This window comes from Gavia stellata, chromosome Z (genome assembly GCF_030936135.1).
Source record: "Gavia stellata isolate bGavSte3 chromosome Z, bGavSte3.hap2, whole genome shotgun sequence".
NCBI classification, from domain to species: Eukaryota; Metazoa; Chordata; class Aves; order Gaviiformes; family Gaviidae; genus Gavia; species Gavia stellata.
In genome coordinates, this window is record NC_082637.1 from 364,757 (window position 1) to 387,955 (window position 23,199).

Genomic DNA, 23,199 nt, shown 5'->3' on the forward strand with positions numbered 1-23,199 from the left:
ACATCTTATTTGTTAAATCCAGAGCAGCCCAGCCCTTTTGTAACAATTTGAGCTTTGATCACAAGCACCTGATGGCCTAAAAAAATCACTTCATGATACATAGAGTTGTGCAATTATACTTTTGAAAAGTACTTTGTCATTCTAGGGGGTCTGCACCTGTTCTGGTGTTGCCACCTAAAACTAGCGCTGCATTTTACATATGCAGTGGTACTTTTTCTTCTTGGTGTTTGGTTTTTTTTTTTTTTTTTGTAATATATATTTTTTAAGAGAAAGTTTAAAAGCTTCCTTATACATTCAGAAGCACAAATTCTTAGAATTTAAAATCTCCCCTTAGCTTGCTTCCCCTCCCCACTCCCCTCCAAGCACTGCCTTCTGATGCACGTCCATTAGCTAATCTTTCTTTCAGAAGCATTCAAGTCAGAAACAGTTTAAGAGAACCTAAGGAACTGCCCCAGCATTCAGAACTCTGCTTTAAAGAAACTTACTAGAAAAAAAACAGAAACAAAACAGAAAAACCCAATTTTCCACTAGATACCAATACAAACACATAACAAAGAGTATAAAAGTTATTAGTTTGAATATATACAAACTCTTTTCAACTCAAATACTGCTTCAATGGTTTTGAGGGTATAGACAATGAGGTGAAGGGGACATTTTTATGCAGAATATATTGCAACAGCCTGAACAGTACTGTTAACACTATTATACCTTGAACTTTCTGTAGCAAAAATGTCATTAGTATTCCAATATGGAGAGAGATTGCGTCCCAAATAATCTCATCACTTTTCAGCCGAACTCATTCTTTTTGACTTAATGAAGGCCATGCCATGTGTTCTCATGTGAGTGTTTAAGGCCGCTTCAGTTTCAAAAGTCTTTGCACACACTTTGCATCTTCTGTCTGATGCCGTACTGTCAGATAATTCATCCTCATGATTGGGTTTATTTTCTTGCTGATTATCCTCCCCAGACCCATTTTGTTTTGATACTGGCTGAGGCTCCTTCAGCTTATGTACAATGAAGAGATGTCTGGAGAGGGACACATGAGATGTGTAGCAGAGTCCACATTCCCTGCATTGGTATGAAGAGCCATCAGATTTATGCTGAGGAATATGTTCATGAAACTGGAGAAGATTTTCTGTTGTAAAGCCACAAACAGCACACTTGTGAACTTTAAAAACATTTATCTTCAGCTTTTTCAATGGCTGAGTGATTGCACCTCGTGGAGGCCTGAATTCCAGTACAGGTTCTTCCAATTTACGCTTTGGACTAGGAACCTAAAAAAAGCCATCAATGATCTATCATGTAAGCATAAATATGCAGTTCTTTTCATAACTATATGTGACTTGCAAACTTCAAAAACTTTCCCTTGGTAGATTCCAGTACAACTTTGATAAATACAATATTTGAAATAATACAAGCAAATATATGTTGTACATGTTGGAAAACTAGGGGTTTTCTTTACTATAAATTGCACATAAGATTTGTTTTGTCAGCTCTGATAGAGCTACAGTATCTAATACACTGTATAAACGTGAAGAAATATTTGCCAGTGTAACTGCATCCAAGAACACACACCAATGAGATTTCAACTGAATACAGAATGTAGAGTATTGGTCTAGGAACTTTTCAGCACTACCTCTGGAACTCCATTTTAATCACTTAATATTATTTCATGCCTGAAATTTGACTTGACAGATTATCTCCTGATTGTTAGTAACCAAAATAACATATTGCCAAAGGATGAATCAACATGCACAATTTTTTGAACTAATTAAACTGTTCATTTTTTATATTCTCCTTGTTATTCTTCTGACATGAATATTCCTCAAGAATCCTCTGCATCCTAGGTAGCTCAGATATGCTCTATGATGTTTATAAAGACAATGTATATAGCTGCCATATTTTCAACACTTAAATAAGACGACAATATGTTGGGCTGAGAGAGAGTCATGTAAAGGACAATAGTACATTTTACAAACCAGGTATGTCTGTGCCGCTGGTGTCAGCTTTGGACATGCCGCCACAGGTGAAGTTCTTTACCATATACAGCCCAAAACACTTAAAAAATGTTGTTAATCTCTGCATGTAGCAAGTCTTTGGACAGTGCTGCCATCTTACTTTGGCTTTCCTCCTAACACTCCTCATCAATAGAAGAATAGAGTATCATGTTTCAGTTGGAAGGGACTTACAATGATCATGTAGTCCAACTGCCTGACCCCTTCAGGGCTGACCAAAAGTTAAAGCATGTTATTAAGGGCGTTGTCCAAACACCTCTTAAACACTGACAGCCTTGGGGCATTGACCACCCCTCTAGGAAGCCTGTTTCAGGGTTTGACCACCCTCTTGGTAAAGAAATGCTTCCTAATTTCAGATCTGAACCTCCCTTGGCACAGCTTTGAGCCATTACCATGCATCCTATTACTGGATCCCAGGGAGAAGAGCTCAGCACCTCCCTCTCCACATCCCCTCCTCAGGAAGCTGCAGAGAGCAATGAGGTCGCCTCTCAGCTTCCTTTACTCCAAACTAGACAAACCCAGAGCCCTCAGACGCTCCTCAGAGGACATGCCTTCCAGCCCTGTCACCACCTTTGTTGCCCTCCTCTGGACACATTCAAGGACCTTCACATCCTTCTTAAATGGTGGGGCCAGAACTGCACACAGTACTCCAGGTGAGGCTGCAGCAGCGCCAAGTACAGCGGGAGATCCTGCTGTATTATTTCAATCATCAGATTGAAAGCAGTTTCACTGTAAAATTTATATCAAATAAGATCAAGGCTGGGTATGTGGAAGAAGGTCACATTGCTTCTACATAACTTGTAGCTTTTCTACAGCTATGAGAGGACTTGGTTGCAGGATTTGAAAGGTGCTCTTAAAGCAAACCACTAACGGGCAAGTTATATTTTCCATCATTCAGTGATGAAACCAAACAGAAAGCCTTTCCAAAAACCTGTTCTAGTTCAAGCATAACAGAATTTGTTGCAGGAACCTTTGAGACATTATTTGAGCTCTACTTCACTGAAGATCAGACTTTTATGGGATCAAAATACCTGCATCTGTTTAAAGACCCTGAATATATACCCACTCTCAGTGACTGAATGAATCTTCTAAGTGATTACCTTTGCGTCTTCTTTTACTTCCCTTTCTTCCATATTGGTTGATTCAGTCATTTCTTTCACATCAGGGTCTTTAATGCCATGCATCAACTGAATGTGTTTTTCCAACATCAACCGCTTGGTAAAAGTACGTCTTGAATCTGGGCAGTGCCTACATAAACACAAAGCAGACATGCACAGATTCAAATGTCACGCTTAACAAAAGTCATTGTATTCTGAAGAACATAAATAGGACTAGTAAATAAATCCAGACTAGAGTACAATCTATTAAAGATAGCGACAATGTTTTTCCAATCAATTGCACAGGTAAGTTTTATAAGAAAATGAGCATAATTATAAAACAAAACTAGAAATGTTTGAGCAATTTTTATTCAGAGCAAATGAGAAGTTCTCTGAAGATAATATCCAAAATGGTACAAAGTGTGAGTCCGAGGAAAACCTGGGAGCATCCAAGTTTGTTTCTTGGACGTCTGCTAACATCACCAAACTGTACATTCTGTACTGTACGTTACTGTACCTGTACATTATGTACTGTATTAGACACCTTCCCAAGTTCTCCTTAATTTAAATTTCACAGGGAAAGCAATCACCTTCCACGTAGGATGAATGCTAGCCCCCAATGACACTTAATTCTGCATTCAAATCCAAATACTTTATCACCGTGGAACAAGTAATTCCTTCTCAGTTCCCTTTCCAACCTCAAACTAACCAGCAGAACAAACTTGTCTTTCACAATCTGTGCTTTGTTCTCCCACACAGAACCAGCTGCATCACGTCTAAACATCTCATGTGCTTTTGGGAAGTGTATTTCTCCTGAGCTCCAATGTTGTAACATATTGTACAGGTGTCTGGAGGAGGGACGGCCAAACAAAAACTGTAGGGGAGAAGTTAAACTGTAATAACTGTAATACTCTCTTTCTGAGTCTCTCTCCTAAGGCTTTAACTTTTTAAATGCTGTTTCATTTAACTTTATTAAAAAAAAAACAAACCAGAAAACAAACAACAGTACTGTAGGCATTCTGAAATGAAAAGAGAGAACCACAATAAGCTTTCTGCTCAAAGCGTATGCAAAAACCAGGGAATTGCTACTTGGCATGTACCAAGAGAAACAGCGTCTAGGCTAGCCAGCTTATGTAGACTGAAGTACAAATTAAGGGTATATTAGAAACAATCTCGACACATGGGTTGTGTCAGATAACCACGGTGCAGGGAGACAGGAGGTTATAAAGCACTTTGTTGGAATGCTGTGCTATGCGTGGCAGTCTCAAGCTTCCACACCACTGGGCCTTGTGCTTTCCATAACAAAGCAGAGATCATACTACAGCAGAGAAGGGACTGGTAAGATTCTCCACCACAGAGAATGGCTGCTGCTCGCAGCTTCCTTTTCAGACCTTCAAACTCGGTTCCACAGCACACAAATGCATACAAAACTATGAATGAAGAGATACTACAGAAAGTTTGTTTTATGTATCTTATCTGATTGACACGGATTTTTCTATTAAATTATGTATCATCCCTCCAGCCACTTAAACAACACTAAGGATTTTTAGACATTACACACTTTTACGTATGAGAAAAATACTATAAATACTGGCTTTTGTAGATTAGAAGAGTGGGTTGTATATTCAAGAGACTATTGAAAACCAAGTTCACCTCTGCAGAACTATCAGCCATGCAAACTCTCAGCTCAGTAAAGTTCCAGATTTGCTTGCCAAAGACCCTGAAAGACAGCAGACTTCACGTACATGCATTCTCAGTAGCCTGCTGTGTTTTATGCATGCCGGATAGCCTAAACTGTTTGGCCTATCTATGTATCTAAATTCCTGATTAATTTGAATGAATGGGCACTGGCTTTTATACAATCAAGAAAAGAAATTCAACTAACGTTTTTTGTTGGTTTATATTCTGTTTCTAAATAAATAAAAGTAGAACTTACGAGCATGTATAAACCTTCCTAATGCCTTTGTGCTTGATACGATTGTGACGACATAAACTATGGGATGAACTGAAAGATTTGTCACATTGTCGACATGGATGTTTCTTCATTTGCTTTAAAAAAAGATGAAAAATACATTAATTAAAAAAGGTCAGTAAAAGTAGTGCATGTGTCGAACATTTTAATAATCGCAAAGAAACATCACTTACCAGTGTCTAGTACTGTATCTTCAAGTACACACCACTCCTACAGCAACACTGCAGAAGTCAGAGGACCTGAACCTCTTTCAAAGCAGTGTGGCTGGCATGAGTTACACACACATCTATCACCAGTTGTAAACCAGTGTCAGACTACGGATGAAGTGAATTTCTTCCACCAAAGAAGCAAAGAAGATCAGTGGATTATTTCTGCATCACTAAAGGCAGTACGGTGAGAGATCTGCTTTCACTGCAAAACAACCTTTCCCTTCCCATTCACCAAACTACAGAGCTGCAGCTGCTGACAGAGAGCTTATCAGTCACCTACAAGGAGGGGTATAGAGCACATAATAAGGACCAAAGCAAAACGTCACTGACACACTAACAGGGCTCAGAAAAGTAACGAAGAAATGACAGGTATGGTCCGATGCCAATTTGAGGGACATCTCTTTGGGGAATTCTGTGGGGTTTATATTACAGTTACATTACAGTGGAAGGAGAAAGAAAAGGAAGGAAGCTGAAAAGGATGGAGTGGTCTCCATCTATGTTGTTCCAGCTCCACAGGAGCTCTAGTATCTGAAGAAGTAACACCTCCAAAACTGTGGACTATACAAGCCCCAAGAATGAATGAATGACATAGTCCCGTCCCTTAAATTCCATCAGTCCTAGAACTCAGTTCAAACAGCATATCTTATCAACTGGAGTAGCTGCAGTAAGGAAATGGGAATATTCCCAATTAGATTTCCTGCTTCCTTTCACAGGTAACTAGATTGTTCAAGCTCGTATCTGTACTTTTTGCTGTTTTGGCATTAACAAGGAAATCGAAACAACATTTTGGAAATTAAATCCAAACACTGATGAAACAAATCTAATTGAAGACCTTTCCAGATTACTCTTCCAGTTTACTTTTCAAAAATCCCGTCAGGGCCAGGATCTCACACTCCTCATTCAGTATAATAATTCCTGCCAGAATCAAGGTGTCCTGGGTCTGAAAAAGAAATGGATTTTATTGGAACCTCGCAAAAGAAATCTGGATCGTGTGGATCCATATTTCAAGTGCTCCAGTCTGAGGGAGAGCTCATGCCTGCTAGTCAGGTACAAGTGAAGGAATGGCCAGTTTCATACAATCAGTCAAGTATCTAGAAGGAAAATCACATTTCTTGGATTGTTTTTTCCTGCTCTAGCAGCAATCACAGTCTTCCTTCATAGTATCAATAACATTCTCTTTCCTGCATTTATTGGGAAACTGAAAAAAACCAAATAATGTTTCAAATTATTCTACTATTCCAACTGAGGCCACTGAGCGAAGACTTGGATCAATGCTTGAAATTGGACCCTTCTCGACTATTCTGGAGAATCCACCCAAGATCTGTCCCTATGTTCCAAAGCACCCAATAGCAAAGATTTTCTTCACAGAATAATGTCAAGGGTTTGGCTCACTTGGCTCACTTATTCTTACTTCTGAGAAAGTGACAAATTCCTAAACAACAGAGATTCACAATAATCCACATGGACATTTTAATATGACATGTGTCACTCTCCGGTGCCTAACATTAATCAATAATAATAAAAAAGAATTCTCAATCCTAAATACTAACAAGCTCAAGCCATACAGAAATGCTTAAGGAACTGAAAAACATCCATCTTGTATTTGTGCTCTGAGTGCTGAACTTTATGTTGATGTTCGTATTCTGCCTAATGGCTACATTGCTCAGGCACAGCTACAGACAAGCCAGTGGAGATCTGTAGTGGTGATGTCATTACTGAAAATTATAATTTACTGCAAAGTTTGGAGTGAATAGTGGAAGGTTTGTACACAGGAAAAAGTGATGTCTGGAATGGCTAAAGGAGTAAGAACTGTTATAGTGAGATGAGAGACCTTTTGCTATCAAGACCAACATCACACGGCATGTGGGGGAAGGAAAGAAAAGCAATTTTGAAAGGTCGTTCATGGAAATGTGAAGCAGCCCATTAGGAAACATTATATGGTAATTTTATTGGGGCTAGTCAACATAATGCTGTTAGAGGCGCAGTGCTGTTCAACCTAGACTTCCTTTTCACGTTTAAAGGCCAATTAAAATAAAAGGAAATCAACATATTTCGCTCTTAAATTGTTAAAGGTGAAAACCTGACAGTGTTTACAAGCAGTGCATACTCACTAATGCTAATGCATTGATCAATACATTTTGCAGTATGGTTTTGTGGTATGCTTATGACTGCAGTGCAGAATTTCTAAAATAAAATGTGAAGTCATATTAGGGCTTCTATCAAGAAACAGCCCTGCACCATACTGTACAAACATACAAGCTCAACCAAGGCAGCCCATGTATCTTTGTCGACGCCACTGCACAGTGTAGATGCATCAAGTGCCTAGTCCGAAAAGCAGCAGGAGGACTGTGCTCAGTAGGACTCAGTCCCTCTCAGAGCACCAGGGGCACTACCTGGGGTAACCATCCATGACGCCACACTTGTTCTAAATTTGTGGGGAAGATTCTGGATAGAGACCGAAAGAGGATTTTGGATGCATTAGTTTCTGCAATGGCAGCCAAAACCAAAAGAACTAAAAAATTAGTTCTGTAATTAGATGTAGCAGGACCTGTTGTACAGCATCTTGCCTTTACAGGAAGGAAGAGGATGTTCAATTAGATGCACAGCAAGTTGGAATTGGTAAAGCGATTCCTGCTTAGAAAACATCTGTCCTTTCACAGAAACACACTTATGCACAAGCGTTAGGAAGCTCAGCGTATGTCTACCTTGCGGGGTGCAGACATACATGATCCAGTTTCAAGCCAGGAGTTGTACAGACTTGTTAGAACCACCCTTTGTCTGGGCTAATAACATTTACTATTTTTTTTAAAACAGCACTTTTAAGATCAGGCAGAGAGTCACGCTAAGGTAGCTACAAATTTTCCTACCTTACAGCTGGCTTACCTTCAACCAGCTCAGGAAGAGGATACAAATAACGTGAATCTGTCTGTCTGTCTGTGTAGACGCTTCCCAATAACGTCTAGAAACTTAAGAATCTGTCCAAAGAGGATATACATGGCAATACCTCTCCTATGAATACCTCTGAATAATCCAGCCTGGGATCAGCTAAGAAGGGTTACAGCTCCAGACTTTCACTCTGATCCTGCAAAAGCAGCAATTAGAAGTTTGAAACTAATTATCTTAAAATACCTTACATGACAAGGGACTTTCTGAATAACTCATGAATTGCTTAATTGAAGTTTTTAACAAACATATTGCATAGATCATTTTAGAGTGTTTAACCCAGACCTATCATTCTTAAGAAAAACAGACTGTAAATTAATTAGACCCATATCACATACTTGGTTATCTTATGCTCATTTCTAGTCTCTCTACAATAACATGTATCCATAAAAGTTTAGTTTTTGAATATAGTAATTTTGAAAGCTAACAATTACTGAAAATTTTGAGAGGTCTGGAAGGGACGTAGCAACTGGTCTTTAACATCCATTTCTGAAAGACATGGAGTAGTATCTCTGTTTGTTTTAACATATATGCTTCCCAGGCAATTTGAGGAACTGCTTGAATAGGGATAAAAAATAGTAAATAAATGTAAGCAATGGCCTTTAGGCCAGTATTTGAGTGCAACAATTATCTAGTATTTCATAATAAGGGCTGTTCTTGAGGTAACACTGCACATTCTTATTAAACATCAGAGATCGAAAGATACATATTTAAAGCCAATGTTTAGAAGCATTATCAATACGTTACTAACGTTATTTTACATGCCCTCTGCCACTTCGCTGTAGATGTGATCAGACTGGATATCATTCTCTAGTTAACTCTAAAGTGACAGTTTCATAGGGAGGTTGTGGTGTTTTGTTTTTAAGAATTGCATCAACGTAAAATGCATCGTGTCTTAAACTTCTTTCTGTTTGCTGGTAAAAGCACTGAGTTAGTATTTGGACTAACAGGCAAAACAGAGCGGACCAACAGTTTATATGCTGCTAAAGAGACTGATTTTGACAGAAAATTAAACTATGATGGTATGAGTGTTACAGGATCAGAAACAAGTATTCAGAGCATAGGCATGCCACAGGGACTGTAACACATTTTATGGAGTTTCTTTATAGACACTGCCTAGCAGAAGTGTCAGGAATATACCTGCTAGGCTTGACACTGAGGCAATTAACAGTTCCTCCATGACTTCACTGGACAGAAATGCAAAAATGGTCTTTTAAAGCAACTGGAGAAGTCAAATGGAGACCACATGATCTCAGCTGTTTGCCTACTTTTCATGCCCTCAAGCTGTAAAAGGAGAACCAAGTAAAAGAAAATGTAGTTCTGTGAATCAAAATCCTTTGCTTTTGTGTGTTTCGTCTGGCAATATAGCTACAGGACTCTACAGCAGGAAGGCTGAAAGAATGGAGTGGGAGTTACTGAAGGCAAGGAGAAACATTGAAATAGTATCCTGTCAGTCAGGCTTGGGTGCTATCTGCTTGAAGTTGTCATGAGAACATTAGAGATGACACTCAGTAGTCTGGCATTTTCAGCTTTTCCAGAAAATGTTTACAAAAAGAATAAAATATTTTGCACAACCACTTTAAAGATGAAGGGACGCAGAAACCTCTGGAAATGTGCTATCATTTATTATAGTGTATTAGCATCCTGAAAGCTACAGATTTTCACTAAAGATGATTCTTCTCCACTTAGACAAAATAAGTCTGTTATCCCTTCCAGTTCTGCTCTTTCATTAGCACAGTACATAAGTTTAATTCCCTGCTTCCCAACTGAGAAAAGAATCAGACCATTTTCACCAGTACACAGCGAAGGACAGGACTGGAAAGCAGACGACTGCTGTATGTCAGCATCGGGCTGGAGCTTGCTACAGTCTGTCTCAAACGCAGCTAAGAAGGGTCCATCTGAGGATCAGTTTCACTATGGCCTACCTGCCAGTCTTTTTAATTAATTTAATTGGAAAAGCTATGGGATGCAGCAAGGACACCAAGCTGTCTTTCTGCTGACTTGAGAATACGGCATTCTCATATTTCACTTTCAATCCGTTTTAAGTAAGCTATCTCAAATCCAGCTGCCTTAAATACAAAATTCAACTTGTTCAACTCCGCTGACTTGTTGGCTGAAGCTACAAGTGTAAGATTAGAACAATGGCTCGACCTTAGAGTGAGTCTACCTTTAACATGAAGTGCTGTTGGGCACTCATCGGACCAATAAAACAAGACTCCATTCCCCGAGTCTAACAGTTAATGAATTTTCAAGAGAGAGAGGGAACTGAGAAGGCACAAATGAAGAAATGAGAACCTGGATTGGATTAGATGAGTTGGACGAAATACTGGAATATCTTTCACTCTTTCCATCTTGAAGAAATTTTGGTACTGGATGAACACGCCTACAATTAAGTAACAGCGTGTGGATTTTCTCAGTGGAACTATGCAGAAAATGACAAAAACTAAGCAGCCAAAGAGAGAAAGATGAAATAGATACAAGAACAGAGAAGAATAACGATGGAACTTAAAGGAATTGTTTGCAAAAACACAACTGAATTTGGAAAAAAATTACTTCATATTTCAGGTTAATTCACTTTCTTGTAATTGAATATTACTCGTTTACCTTTCCATGTTCCTTCCTCATGTGAGAGATGTAAACGTCTCTCTGAGTGAAGAGCCTATCACACTCCCAACACGTCCAGCCAGGATTAGCAACTTTTTTAGGCTCTGCTTTCTTTATAGGAGAAGCAGATTTCTTCTCCAACTTTTCTGTTCCGTTGACAGATTTTGTATCCTCTTTGTTGTGACTGGTTGAGTTCTGAGTTGTGGGTTTAGTACTGAGAGGCAGATTTATCCCCAGGTTTGGTGGCCCCTCAACACTTTTCAAAGTTCCATGCATAGACTACAATAAAAGAGAAAAAAAAAAGTACAAAACTAACATAGATGTATACAGTTGTATTGACAAAATGCAAAGACCCTCTGAATCAAAAGTCTTCATTTACTTGTCATATTATTATCAGATCACATTCTTAACTTAAAGAAACATGATTAAGTAAAGGCAAGGCCTAGCATAAAGAGAAACTAGCCAACAACACTAACAGACACCATCCGTAGCTAAAGAGAAGTTTTCTTCAGTGGCTAGATATTTTTACAAAAAAAAAAAAAAAAGAGACTTTGTAGGTTAAGTTTAAATTGCTGTTTAATAGGGAGGAGAAAAGGACTCAAGAGGTACTTTATGTTAAGTTTAATTTCTTGCTTTACTTACCTAACATATTAATTGAGCATCCCCATTTCAAACTATGAGACTAGACATTTCCAAGAAGGAAAGGTTTTTACTGACAAATTTTGACTTGGCACATTTGTAAATGAGACAAGAAAAGGCAACTCTGGAAAGATCAGGCAACTATATTGTTTAGGATATATTAATATTTTACGTTGGGGCAGAGTTAAGCCCTGCCCTACTCCATGCTCAGGTTGTGAACACCCTAACTTAGGGCTACATTGCTAACAGTCCTTAGAAGCAAACGTGTGGAGGGCTGATGGGGTTCCCAAGACCCGGGGACAGCTAAGAGGTGTCTAACAAGCTGTTCTCAAGCACCCTGCAGCTCTTAGGTAGTGACCCTTCTTCACTGATTTGTTTCTAGACTTTAAGTAAACAATCAGTAAGAAGGGAAGAACTCTTCCACCTCTTCCTTCCCCAATTTCTGGCGCCAGTGTCACATGTTGGTGTGATACCTGAGCCTACCAAAAAGACGACTAGTTCAGGAAGACCTGAGCTTCAGTGTCTGAGTTTCATATATGAACATGGACACAACAGGTATGAGTCAGCAGGGTTCTGGGCCAACAAAGATGACTGCAGCCCAGACTTAATATGCTGTTGAACATGGATCCACTATCAAGGTCTCTTTCACATCTAAAGACTTGCCCTTTATAATGACGGTGTTCTAATCATCTCATCTGCTAACCTTTATTATAACTCTCCTGGATGATGTGACTAGCCATCCCAAACATAATTATTTTTCCTACAGGTAATCTCAGAAACAAAACAACATTCAATACATTCTTGATTCTGAGAATATAAGAATACAAATCTGATACTCCAGTATAATACTTCAGTATGAAGTTCTTTTGTAAATCCTCTGGCTTTTGGGACTACCCACTGGCTCTACAGCAAACATCAACCTGATCTATAGAACATGTTCTTCTATTTAACAACTTCTACAATAAAAGTCAGTAATTAAAAACCTAAAATGTTACTAAAAAGCAAAGCACGCAGGTTCAACTGACTGGTTCTAAGAACAAACTGAAGTTGTGCAGTAAAGGAGGAGGTTGCCTTTAGTATTCCATTGCACCACGACAAGAAGAAAGAAGCACGGGGCAGGGGGGAAGGAGGTTCTTGTAGTTTCAGGCAACTGAAGATTGACCTGGAGATTCCATCCCAGCTTAACTTGTCAGCATGTAAAATGCGAGTGCTTAACTTTCTAAATGTGATTAAATACAATACTTGAAATTTAATCTCTTATTTGAAAATAAACAAAAAGTATTAAAGTGTAACATGGAGTCACAGTGATCACAGCACATATCACCAGCAGAACTGGGAGTGTTAACACCTCCAGTCCAGACCTTCACCACATGTTCTCACTGGCTGTTAGAAATTTGCTTGTAGTTAGCCGTTATAGGAAAATGAGACATACATTTTGCCAACAAGAAACATGCACATCTGCAGGAATTATTCTAGATTATTTTTTGTAGCTTTAAGTAACCTCCTTCTGAGCTCTCTTCTATCCCTTTCTGTTCTATTTTCATCCAGGTCTTCTCTGCCTTGATGGTTTATGTCTAGCCATATCAAACAATTACTTTTTGTCCAGCTGGGCTGAGCTCTGCCCTTGTCTGACACTCGTCCTCTCCCTGAGTCCTTTTCTGTTTTTATCTATAACCCATTACTGTATTTCTTTCATTTCCCCTTAACTGAAGTCCAATTTATACTTTTCCGCTGCTGTCCCTACTACTATACACACATCCTAGATGTAAAAGCACTAGCAATTCTGAATAAAAGCAGTAATACTGTTATGGCACATGGATGTTCTAATCCTCTAATTTTATTCTCAAAAATGTCCGAATCATTTATAGCGTAACATGCTAAAAAAACACTGGTTGAAAGTACAAATCCTGGCATGGAACACTAAAGCCAAAAGAGTTAAACAGCGCCCAAATCGTAAGTAACTGAGAATAACTTTATAATTAGAGATGCTGAGCAACCCTAATTTATGTAAGACTAGCTTCTGGCCCTAACTACAGTCAGATCATGCTCCTAAAATAGTTGTTTTCAGGTCTTAAAGAAGTAGTTATGTACAGATACAACCATACTTTTACAATAATACCTAAGTCAAGAAAAACTAATTACATAAATAATAGATACACTGCAATATATGGAATTTGCCTATTTAGTTAAAAAAAGAAGCAATACAAGTAGATCAAAGGAAATAGAAAATAGGACTTTGCATTGCTGCATGAGAGGACCATTTAAGATATCTGGCATAAATGTAAGACGATTCTTACAGTAAACACAAACTAGCTCAGAAACAGAAAATATCAAGTCCTTGTATTTCTCAACATCTTGGGTCAGCCCTTCCCTATTTCCTCCTCAAGTTTAAGATTGGCTTTAAGACCGACTATTTTTTCAAGACTTGTGATCCTGTTTTCAACACAGCTTCAGAGATTTCTGAGGTTACAAGTGCCCTAGTTGACACTGAAATGCAAAATGATGGTTTCAGCAGACAGGAAAGATGTCTGGTTTTCCACTATTCTGTGTACAAATTTTACTAAGTCTTATGTGTTGCTGCAAAAGAAACCCACTGAATTAAGTGCTACCATCCTGTATTGCAATACTTTGCAACAGTGTAAATAACTTCAGTTGTTACCAGGCACCAGATCATGTTAGTAAGGCATAAGAAATTTCAGCAGTGCTAACAGATTTGGTATATATAAAACAAGGTAACACAGCATATTTAAAATACACAGCTAACAAATTATAGCCAGGGGACTTGTGGTCTTAATAACATGATTTGCAAGGATGACAGTAAATCTGCTTCAGTTACAAGGGTATTTATGAGAAAATCCACACCAAGTTTTTTTTCAAAGCATGCATGTGTTCATGTTTGTATGTAAACACACCCAAATAACCTCTACATCTATTCAAGAAACATACTTGTTTCTACCAGTGAGTTCTGAACATCAAAGGTTTGATTTTACAATGTACTCAGTATTCTCAACTCCTAACAATTGGAATAATACTTAGAATACTGTAAATAAGGCTCATACTTACTAGGATCGGACTAACTTACTTTACTATACCCATTATTATTTTGATAAAATGACTTATTGAATGCAATGCACTGAGATAGTCCTAGCATACCAAAATCAACATTCATATAGAAAAACTAAGTTAGTGATTACATCACAGATACACTGAAGACCATATAAAGCATAACATTTTAACATTCGAGAACATTATTCACAGTTTACTCTTTTGGAATTGTTAACATCTCTCTCTTTCAGAAGTCTTCTTGTTATTCTGTGCCTTTTTACAGTATTTTCTCACAGCATATATTGCATGACAAATGGTATCTACGAACGAAACAAGAGAAGATGCCTACACACCTTGATATGATCCATCATAAGCTGTTTCTGTGCATATAGAAGAGAACAGTCTGGACACTTGAAAACAGACACCTTCTGGTTTTCAATGTGCTGATCAAAGTGGCGATAGAGCAAAGGTTGTAGAGTAAACACAGTGTCACACATAGAGCATTTATATATTATTCTAAAAACAGAAGTACAATAAACAATGTCAGTCATGTTGATGATCTACTTGCAAGAGTCATGATGTTAACTTTTTTTCTCAGCAGAGATAAGATCTGACATGTTTAAGCAATCATTTCACACTGCCTGAAAAAAGTCAAAATTAAACTACTTCAAAACATCCTCCAATTTCAAAGTATGGGAGCAGTAGAAAAAAATGGAAAAATAGAAAAAAAATCATTAAAAAGTGCAAACAAGAAGCCAGAAAACAACAGCATATGCCAGTTACATATATAACACCAACATCTGCTTAGGGTACTCTGACAGTTAAATGTCTTCAGTTTCTGAACTCACATTATAACTAAAGGACGATATACCTGTTTCAGGTTGTAAAGGCAATATGTTTCAAGGGAGTGATTGATTCGATCGTAATTGGTAATATACTTCAGGATAAATTTATTTTTGGCAATGTGTATGGCTTTGAACCTCCTGAATGCCAAGCCTAGACTGTTATGCTCTGAAGCTGAAACTTCACAGGATGGTATCTCCTCCCTGTTTCGCAATTACATGCCTTTAAGAGTCTGTCTATCGAAGCAATGTAGAAATACCACCAGAACCACAACTTCCTTTCTTAGACCATATGCGACTTTCGAAATTAGCTACCTGAATCTCCCATTCCAATAGGCGGTATTCTAACCAAAATTGTAACAAAAGCAATTTATGTTTTAGTAGCTGTGTAACAGGTGAAGCAATGCATCTATTGATACAATTTCAAAAGTGCTTTAGAAATAGATATACTAATTAACAAACAACTAGGTAAGTACCGGACACTAAAAGCATATTCCCTGAAAATGAATATGGTAGCCAAAATTCTGTATCACAAAATCCTAAGAAAGTTATTAAACAAACTGAAAACAGTTGTATTTTTAGCAGATCCTTGTCAAGTGTCTGTCCAGCAGACAAAAAGCAAAGGGAAACCAGAACCATAATACTCTGATCTAAATGCTGCAACAACTACTACATGACAATAGTTTGAAGCTTGTTTGATTTTACTGATGATTTTATAATGAAAAGTATAGTTTAAATTGCATTCTACGTAACTATTTACTTGATACTTTGCTTCTTGTTTTTGCTTATCTGCATGTTTGATTGTGTTAAGAATGATTTCCTTGGCAACTAAAGGTGAGTAACAAGATTAGCCATTCAAACTGTAACCCTTTAATACATCTGCTTATTAATAGTAAGCAATTCTATTCTTCCAGAAACGCCACACTTTTAACTTGGAAAATGAATGAAAAGAAATGACATGTGAAAGAAAAGTAACAAAGAAATTTGCCATAGATCATCAGATGAGAGAGAAATCTCATCCATTAGCCATCAGCAGTGGTAGTACTTCATAAAAAGTTCAGCTAAAATGAAAGAAACCCAACAAGAGGTGCTCAGTACAGTGACAGGCGCGTACTCTGCCAAAGTAGTCTTCCTAATCCCATCAATTAGAGGTTGATCTCTGTCCTAAAAAATGACTTTTCAGTTAAAAAAAACCACAACAAACCCTGCTTGGCAGAATGCTGAATTTTCTCATTATCCACATAAATGTTCCAAGTCCTTTCTATATCTCTCTAAGCAATTATCATCAACGGTACATTGTTCAAGAGCTCTAAAGACCACCCTGCACTGTGTTTTGAGATGACAAGAACAGGGACATTGCTTCAATGTCCAAGCCATTCAGTGAGTCCAAATATTTGAAATAATTGGAAAATAGTACACTTAATCATATTAACTGTGAAAAATATTGTTTTTGTGGTATATCAAGTGGTCCCAGTTTCTTACATATGCTAGGATAAATTTATTTATTCACACAGCATCCTCTGACAACCTACATACTATTGTACTGGTTTCTGTGGTGAACCCTCTGCATGGGACGACATGCTCTGCACAGGCACAGCAGCACATACACCTGTTAGCTTCACCTAGTGAGCACCGAGTACTTAGAAAGGGGAGCCTCCTCTCCATCCTCTGACCCCCCACATTACTGTCCATAAACGCTTCTTAGACATTATTCAAAACAAGTATTTCAGTTTGTCACTTTATTACTGATCTATAACCTTTCAGAATCCTAACTTCTTGGACAATTCCCATATGAAAGGTGTTAAAGAGCTTGCCAGAAATAGGAAATGCTTCTTGATAATAGTTGGTAAGAAAGAAACCCCAGGCTCCTAAAATGCCTTTTCGCCTCATGTACCTCACATCAATATAACCCCATGTATCTTACTAATAGTTTTAACCAAGATCATAAGAGACAACTTCTGGGGGAAAAAAGTCAATGGATCACCACCCCAGCAGGTCAGCTGAACTGAACACAGACAGAAATAGAGAAACGTGAACCTTCTCCAGGCACAGTGCTATTACAGGCACACTCTGTGGGATGCACTGTTTAAGCTTTAAGGGTAGAAAGAGCCAAAGGATTCACTATGCAAGGGATCATTTCCCTTGGCCACAGCACACAGAGCTACTGAGCATCTAAGCACACTCCACTGTCTTGGTCCCATCTCAGCAGAGCAGCTAGAGATACTTTAAAGCAGTTATTTTACTGTCAGCCCTCTTCACTCCATCCAAGAAAAAAACCCCCACAGTTTCCTCAGAAAAGTACTTGCTGCAGTTCTGTAGTGAATCTGCTTGTAATGTCACAAGCTAGAAAGCTGGTACTAACCACACACATTCCCTAATCCTGGGGCATCAAGTATTTTTCTTCTGTCCCTTAAGTCCTGCCTCTTATAACGCTGTCTTACATCTCCATCAGCAACTTTGTCCAAAAGTCAGGAAGCGTCAAGCCTGATTACTGCCTAAGCACGCAAACAAGCCGAGGCACAAGACTGTATCACAGCCTTGTCCCTGGCAGGGTGATTTTCACCCTTCTGGTTCATTGCTCACATACCACTGCTAACATCCAGAATCCCAGCATTTTGGTGTCTGTTGCCGAGTAGCCGATCCCATGGCTAGGTGCTAAAGAGAGACGAGTAAAGTTACATTGTTCCAGGTTAGCAAGATGTAAATGAAGACTGGCAGAATTAAAAATAATTCTCTGATTATTTAATTATGTATAATTCTATTAGAACCGTATCTTGCAAAAAAAATTAGACACGAGAAATTAGAAAACCTGCTTTATCATCTGTGGTGGAACTAGACAGTGACCTCAGCTGGAATGATTTCAGGTCTGTAGTATATAAATTAATTATCGCAGGGTTACATAATTTAATCAAATAAACCATGATCTACTATATGCTTCAGATTCTTATTGCATTTGAAATAAGGAACAGAAGACTACAGAATCACTGAGGTTGGAAGGGAGCTCTTGAGGTCATCTAGTCCAATCCCTGCTCAAGCAGGGTCAGCCAGAGCAGGCTGCCCAGGACCATGTCCAGTCAGATCTTGAATGTCTCCACAGACTGAGACTCCACAGCCTCTGGGCAACTTTTTTTCCAGTGTTTGACCACCTTCACAGGAAAAAAGTGACTTCTTGTGTTTCAGTTTGTGCCCATTGCCTCTTGTTCTGTCTCTGGGCACCACGGACAAGAGTCTGGCTCTCTCTTCTTTACAACTACCTGAAAGGGGGTTGTGGTGAGGTGGGTGTTGGTCTCTTCTCCCAAGTGACAAGTAACAGGATGAGAGGAAATGGCCTCAAGTTGCGCCAGGGGAGGTTTAGGCTGGATATTAGGAAAAATTTCTGTACTGAGAGAGGGGTCAAGCACTGGAACAGGCTGCCCAGGGAGATGGTGGAGTCACCATCACTGGAGGCGTTCAAAAAACATGTAGTGGTGGCACTGCGGGACACAGTTCAGTGGGCATGGTGGTGTTGGGTCGATGGTTGGACTTGATGATCTGACAGGTCTTCTCCAACCTTAACGATTCTGTACCTTTCCATATGGTATTTATACACATCGATGAGGTCCTCCTGAGCTGCCTCCTCTCCAGGCTGAACAGTCCAGCTGCCTCAGTCTCTCCTCACATGAGACATGCTCCAGTCCCTTATTCATCTTAGAGTCCCTTTGCTGGACGTGCTCCAGTATGTCCACGCCTCTCTCATACTGGGGACCCTGCTCTGGGTCTAGTACTGCAGCGCTGCCCCAGCAGCACTGAGCAGAGAGGAAGGATCACCTCCCTCGACCTGCTTCCCAACCCCTTAATGACCACATCCCTGGGTAATGCAGCACTCACGAGCACTGACAGAAGAAAGTGAATCTTCTACAAAAAAATCTGGTATCTTTCTGAATTTATCACATACAAAAATTCTCTCTCTCTAAAAACACTGAGAGCTGAATATATATATTTTCCATGTAAGCTAAAAGACTTTACTCTGTTTTCACAGAAGCACAAAAACTATCTGGTAGAGATCTATATTTCAGACAGGTCTCTGAGAAAAGACTGTACGCAGTTAAATTCATACCAACATACCTAATAGTATGAGTTGTGACTATGCCCATTTCAAGTATTTCTTTCAGTCACATTCAAAACCATGATTTTCAACCCTGAACACATGCAACTGAGTATGCTGGTTTGTTTTATAATTGAAGTAGTCAGTATTTAACATGTAACAGCTGTCCAAAGCTTAAAGTCAGTTATGCTTAGTCAGGACATAATTTACAACCACCTCAACTCAACAAGACACTTGAGTAAGGCAGGCAGTTCAACTGCAATCACACCACCAGGGTGGTTATTCAGTAACTGCTCCTGCCCCACAGTACACACCAAAATAGGCATGGTACATGCACGTTTTCACTTTTCAAAAATCCGGTTAACAAATTCACATATTATCTCAGAATAAATATAGATGTTATCTCACAGGAAAATACATTCATATCACATAGGTGTTTAGCGTTTTGAAAGCTTCTGCACCAGAGTATGGTGTTTCTCCTTCCTATAGTTTTTTTCTCTAAAAAAGCTGGTACTTGTGGGATAACATACTTTGTACCAATAGTACAGTATATATCCATAGTCTGGCTTGATAAAAAAGAATTTCTCCAATATCCAAAAAGAGATCAGCCATGAAAAATATCTTAGCGCCATTCCCATGAAGTTACACTGTTTACTGAAAAAAGAGAATCACATATAAGCTTTGGTTTCCCATAAAAACGATGTAGCATCTTAGGTATGCTACAGGAGAGAGCTTCACAAAGTTGAAAGACAAGACAGCCATCCATTTCCCTGTATTAAAATAATCTAATTTCATCCCACTGAGAATCACTGCACATAAGCTTCATTTTCATACACCAAATAGTTTACTGGATCCATTCTGAAACAACCGTTTGTAATGTAATTGTGTATCACTCAGTTCCAGTAAATGCCAGAGGCACACAGCCATTTACCCAGTGAACCCAATTCCTGTAAACAAAGAAGTGTCAACCAGTGAAGAGTCCCTCAGGACTGGACTGGCCTCAGCCCACGTACAGGACAGAAGTAACAAATCTTCCCCAGCCACCCTGATGTGCTGATACACTGGCCCTTGGTTTGGCAGCACCTCTCTGATGCCCAGAGGAACACTTAGAAGCCAGGCTCCACAGCCATACAGAGTTCAACAACATCTACCTACTGGGTGTGGTTTGAAACTCAGATTCAAGGGTCAGACACCTTTTATACACCCAATGAAAACTCAAAAGCTTTGCATTTCCAAACACAGAAGGACACTGTACCCTTCTTTTAATTTGTTCAGAAGAACAAAAAATTAACTGAGCTTATGAAGTCATATCTATAGTGTTATATGACTATATTACATTCCTTCTCTTCAACAATGAATTTGTTACAATTTTCAAAATGTACGCCAGCCATATGCAAGGTAGCTGCTAGGTAATATGATACAGATAAACCAGCAGCAGCAGATTGGTCAAATGTGAATGTATTTCCTCAAATACAACAGCGCTTGTCAGCTCTACTCAGCGCTGGTCAGGCCACACCTGGGCCACTGTGTCCAGTTCTGGTCCCAAGAAAGACATGGATAGACTGGAAAGGGTCCAATGGAGGGCCACAAAGATGATGAAAGGGCTGGAGAACCTGCCCTATGAGGAAAGACTGAAGGAGTTGGGTCTCTCCTCCCTGGAGGAGACTCAGGGGGACATCATCACAGTGCTCCAGTACTTAAAGGGCAGCTACAAAGAGGACAGAGGGTCTCTCTTCACAAGGAGCCACACGGAGAAGACAAGTGTCAACAGGTATAATGTGCAGCAGGAGAGGTTTCATCTTGGCACAAGAAAGACATTTTTTACAGTGAGAACAACCGTTCACTGGAACAACCTCCCCAGGGATGTGGTGGAGTCCCCATCACTGGAGGCTTTCAAGATGCAGTTGGACATGGTGCTAGATAATCTCATCTCATCTCATCTCCATTTCCCACAAAAGGCTGGACCCGATGATCTTTCAAGGTCCCTTCCAACCTGGGCTGTTCTGTGATTTTAACACAGAACATTACAGCAGATAAACCAGAATTTGAGCAATGTCACAAACATTTGATGCCGACTTGACCAAGATATGTGAGAAATACCCTCAGAAATCAACTAATTTAAACAACAAAAACACTTCCTTTTTAAATTGCTACTGAGTAGCAGAAATACATGTAGTTAATTCTGTGGAAAACCACAGGTCCTGACAGCTTGAAATAGATCTTATTAAATGGTGAAACAGCAGTCAATGCGAGCATCTTGAGTGTTGATGGCAACACCGTACTACCTACAGATGCCTGTGAAACGGAAGCAAAGAACTCCAAACACTGCAAAGACTGGGAAAATCCTACTAGTCACTCTGTATGCATTTAAGACAGCACTTCGATTAAAACTGGCAAATTTAAAGAAAACAACCACTTCTTAAGAGGAGCACTCAACTATGAATTCTATGATATATTACAATACAATAGTACTTCATAAAAATTTATTTTAGTCTTTTAATAATCAAAAAGATTCATAAAAGAATACAATTATAAGCACATCTATATGGAAAGAAAACTAATGCAAAATACTTAATTCACGAAGTTGATCAGAAACAGTTCAGCAGATCCAAGCACAATTCAAGAAATCTTTTCATATGTGAAGTATCTTACACAAATGGTGATCTTAATCTTTCGGTTTTCTCTAATGAAAATTATGGGAATCTGAAACAAGTTTTAGATTAAGTGTTGATATTTCAAAGCCTCTCATTGAAGATACCATCCTGAATTAAAACAAGGTATCATTTGTCACTGGCTGAAAATGTCTTAATTTGGTATCAGACACAGTAAGTTTGTTGCCATTTTACTTTAATGTAGGTTTAAGCACCCTAAAGAACAAATCTCCTGTTAATATGTTAGAAGAAACAGTGATAAGCCAAATTCTTCTGAAATCTGGTTATTACATTACATGGTACCTTGTTTCTCTCCTCTGCCTTCTATTTGCTTGAGTCTGCAAGTTGTTAAAATGTACTAATGTGCTCTGCATGCTCCAGAGAAACAACATGGAGTTAAATACTTGAATATTTACTGTCAATACTGCACTGGACCAACAGAGAAGAAAGAAGACAGAAGAAAAAGGCCTGCAATGAGAAGGCATCAGGCTAAGACGGATGAGATTTGAAACCTGATTTTCACATGCATCGGCACCTGCAGCTCCCACTGGCTTCAGCAAAGGCCTTGAATGTTCAACATTTGTAAAACAAAGACCCTGAAGCCGAATTCCTTATTGTGCCCTGTGTTACCATTGTCAGTAAACCACTGTGTTGATGCGCAACTTTCCTAGCTACAGAATGGAATCAGTTCTGCTTTAATCCAGAAAAAAAGAGATTGTGTATCAGAAAAAAGCTTGTATAAACAGCTCTATAAATGCATCTATTTTGATTTGGAGGGGCAAGGCTGGAAACGGCTGGTACCTCTCACTTAATAACACACTGGAATTGCTTTCCTTGAGACACGACCATCTTAGGGAAGCAAAAACCTAGCTCAACAGAACAGATCCTGCAAGAAAAACACCGTCCGACAAGCGAGTGGCTGCCTGACCAAAAGGACAGGGTACTGCAGGTGGCGGTAGCCCTTAAGAATCCCCTGAAGCCAGCCCAGAGATGACAACTGCCAGTTCTAAAGCCACCTCTCACAAGTAGACACCCTGACCCCTGCGAGCTGATGGCACTGGGATAACCGTTTTTCCAAATTCACCCAGATGACTATCT

General features: G+C 39.0%; 1 protein-coding gene across 1 annotated transcript in view; it reads right to left on the reverse strand.

The window, feature by feature from the left end:
- Nucleotides 1-441: 441 nt before the first annotated feature.
- Nucleotides 442-23,199, reverse strand: part of ZNF532 (zinc finger protein 532) — a 51,981-nt gene continuing 29,223 nt past the window's right edge. Inside the window, exons 6-10 of the mRNA XM_059833379.1 lie at nt 14,878-15,040; nt 10,841-11,119; nt 5,049-5,161; nt 3,116-3,263; nt 442-1,274 (exon numbers count right to left, since the gene is read on the reverse strand). Coding sequence (XP_059689362.1) covers nt 780-1,274; nt 3,116-3,263; nt 5,049-5,161; nt 10,841-11,119; nt 14,878-15,040 — 1,198 coding nt within the window. The 3' untranslated portion in view covers nt 442-779. The remainder of the gene's footprint in view (nt 1,275-3,115; nt 3,264-5,048; nt 5,162-10,840; nt 11,120-14,877; nt 15,041-23,199) is intronic.